The sequence below is a fragment of the Solanum verrucosum genome, unplaced genomic scaffold (assembly GCF_900185275.1).
Source record: "Solanum verrucosum unplaced genomic scaffold, falcon-dt-bn FXZP01000267.1, whole genome shotgun sequence".
Taxonomy (NCBI): Eukaryota; Viridiplantae; Streptophyta; class Magnoliopsida; order Solanales; family Solanaceae; genus Solanum; species Solanum verrucosum.
The window spans coordinates 517,141-520,417 of NW_026019869.1; the positions used below are offsets into that span (position 1 = coordinate 517,141).

The 3,277-nt window shown below is 32.1% G+C and overlaps 1 protein-coding gene across 1 annotated transcript; it reads right to left on the reverse strand.

The window, feature by feature from the left end:
• Window positions 1–432, reverse strand: LOC125819126 (uncharacterized). The gene has a single exon (XM_049498645.1). It carries the CDS (start codon window positions 430–432, stop codon window positions 1–3), a length of 432 nt encoding a protein of 143 aa, XP_049354602.1.
• Window positions 433–3,277: the final 2,845 nt, after the last annotated feature.

Genomic DNA, 3,277 nt, shown 5'->3' on the forward strand with positions numbered 1-3,277 from the left:
TTAAAAGATGTGAGATCCATCGACTTTATCATATCGTTCAGCCAGATCCTTCCATACAGATGCATCATTTGTGGAGTAGACAATAACTCCAAGTAATTCTTTTGAAACACAGTTCATGATCCATGACAATACAATTGTGTTGCAGCGTTCCCATAAATTCACCAGATTTGGACCATATGCCTCCTTTTTGCATGAACCATCGATGAACCCCAGCTTATTACGACCTAGAATTGCAATCTTCAATGCTCGACTCCATATAAAAAAATTATCGGCTCCAGTCAATTGAATTGAACTGAACAGTACACCAGAATTGTCAATGGTGTGTAGAAAAAGAGGATGATTGTGGCTTAACTTTTCTGGCAACTCATTATCGACAGTCGCCATAGCTTCGCCTGGTACTTGTGTAGTTGAATTAGTGGTTTGATCAACCATTTACTGTGAAGATCGATCAATGCTCTAATACCATGTTAGCTATTATGGAGAAGATAGCTTCTGGAATATTCTCAGTTACAGAGAGAAAGGAATTCAGAAGTATTAAATTTCAAAGTAAACTTCATTAACCCATAACTGAACAAGATCAGTACATATATAATAGGAAAGGAAAGAATCTTTCGTAACTACTTTAACTAACTATTTTCTATCTAATCATCTAACTTCTATTATTTACATAATGACCCTCAGCTTACTATGTAATACCATCTTTAATAGAAGACAATGTCAATGGCGTTTGATCAAGAAGGTAAGGTAACAACTAAAGCGTGATTTACCCTTGACTTTTTTTTAGGTTTGAAAATGCCCTCTTTTGACAGAATTATGGCATGGCATTAGTAGGTCAAATAATTAAATAAGTGGCATTAATTTATTGGTCCACAAGAATTTTTAACCCACCCACATAAGTCATAACCGACCCGTCCATAATGAACCAAGCTGGCAAACCCCAAAACAATCTAATCCATCAATTCATTTTCATTTTACGCCTATTTTCAAATCTATTGCTCATGCTGAAATTTTCAGTATAAATCTACAATCCTTCGGATAGATCCTTTTATTGGACTCTAAAACATATCTCACAAAATCATTAAAGTAAAATTCAATGGTAATAAGGCCAAATACGTCGAACCAATGAATCAATCTTATGAAAAAAATCAATGGTATAAATAGAGGATGAATTCATATACCAGATCAGCTCATATTGATACTACTGTGAAAGTTCATCTTCAATCGTTCATGAACTTGTTTGACCTTTGATGAGACCCATTTATATATTCATTATAAATTACAACCAATATACTTCTAGTAAATTAACTTTAAAATGCCAAGTATAAAAATTGAAGTTTCAGTCTTCCTCTTATCAAAGTTATTTTCAAAGCTTAAGAACACATCTTATTAAGTCATATATTCCCTTCTTACCATCATCACATTCTAAGATCAAAACCCAAAGAAACCTTCTTTTTTTTAGCATACAGAGATATTGGGAACAAATCTGAAAATGGAGGTGTAAAATAGGAATTGATGGGATAGACTGTTTTGGGGTTTGCTAGCTTGGTTCACTATGAACAGGTCGGTTATGACTTATGTGGGTGGGTTAAAAATTCATGTGGATCAATATATTAATGCCAATTGTTTAATTATTTGACCCAATAATGTCATGTCATAATTCTGTCAAAAGAGGGCATTTTTAAACCTAAAAAAAATGTTAAGGGCAATTTTGATCCAATAGGTGGAAGGAGGGCATTTTTAAACCATTTGTAATACGTTAAGGGCATTTTTAACCCTTTTCCCATAAAGAAAAGAGTAACTATGAAAAAAAATATTCAAACGCCCACCTTGAACTTTGAACAATAAAAAAAGACTAAAAAATTAAGTTAATATGAAATAGATGGAGTATCTTCTTTTGAGAAAAAACCTAGTAATAATTGATGAATTTAATTATCAAAAATATCTAATTTACCTATTTTTGGGCTATTTCGTATAATTTATATAAAATTAAGCTAAATAAATAGTAAATAGAGTAAAATTTGATGATCGACATTCTACATAATCATCTCATATAGATTTCTTATGTTTGACTTAGGGGATTTGCAAAAATCGAATTGAAAAAAATACTATTGGTTTATTGTTATTGAGTTATTGAATTAATGGGTCTTTAATGGTTTAATAAAAAAAATTATCGGGTTATCAGTTCGGTTTTGATTTTTTAATATTTGGGTTATTGGTCAAATTGATATCCATTAAGACTGTAGTAATTTACTACTTTGTCCCTACATAAATATTAAATATTAATATCCTTACCTTACTGGTTACTACCTTTACCTTTTAGACTTCAATTCACATTATTGTCCTAGTTCTTTTACTTGTGTTGAACTTATATAATTCTTTTCATAATAGTTATTTCTACAGTAAGACCTCTTCAAATTAATACTCAGTAAATGTCACAATTCGAGTCTACACCCTAACCGAGACATGGTATCTGAAACCACGAGTGATCTCAAACTAACCCTTGACTTAACATATCAGGCATATCGTTTGAAACTAAGGCAGAAGTCGAAACATATTCTTAACATAAGACTGGATAGTGCGAGTCGATAGATCCATGAGACGACACTAATGTCTGAATAAAGCCTCTACTACTTAGAATGAAAATATAACTTTGCCGGGACATGACCCCCAACTACCTCTAAACCAAAGATACCATAACAGAAGTCTAGAATTCTGAATCCATGAAGTCCCCAAATGAGGAGGGTTCATCAAATACTAACTAAAAATGTTGCAACATTACTAGCCACGAATCTAAGTACGGAGGCCAAAATCTACATCATAAAAGGATGCAGCTCAAGGAAAGGTATGTGTCTGTACGTGAAATGTACTGAGTATATAAGGAACACTAACATAATCATATTATAAGGCATATATATAGGAACATTGAAATAAAGTTTCTAAAATCATAAACATAAAAAAGGAACTATAGAGAAAACAGTCAGAGTTCATGCATAAGTATCAGTTAAACCTTCATTCAAAAAATATATATGAGGACCAGTCTAATAAGTAGCCTTATATGATCATATACATTTCACAACCCAAAGTACATCCTAGACGTGACATGGTGAATAGGATCCCAAGAAATCCTAAACAAGCCACTTGTCATAAGTATAACGTAATAAAATACAATTTAAAAGATATAGTCAATATAAGTCTCAAATCATAGTATGACATAAACGATACCAACAAAGTACATAAGAGATACCCGAAATACTACTAAGTATGACACAAGCCTTTC

Coding starts and splice junctions, on each gene's coding strand:
- LOC125819126 (XM_049498645.1), bottom strand. CDS start 432: ATGGTTGATCAAACCACTAATTCAACTACACAAGTACCAGGCGAAGCT.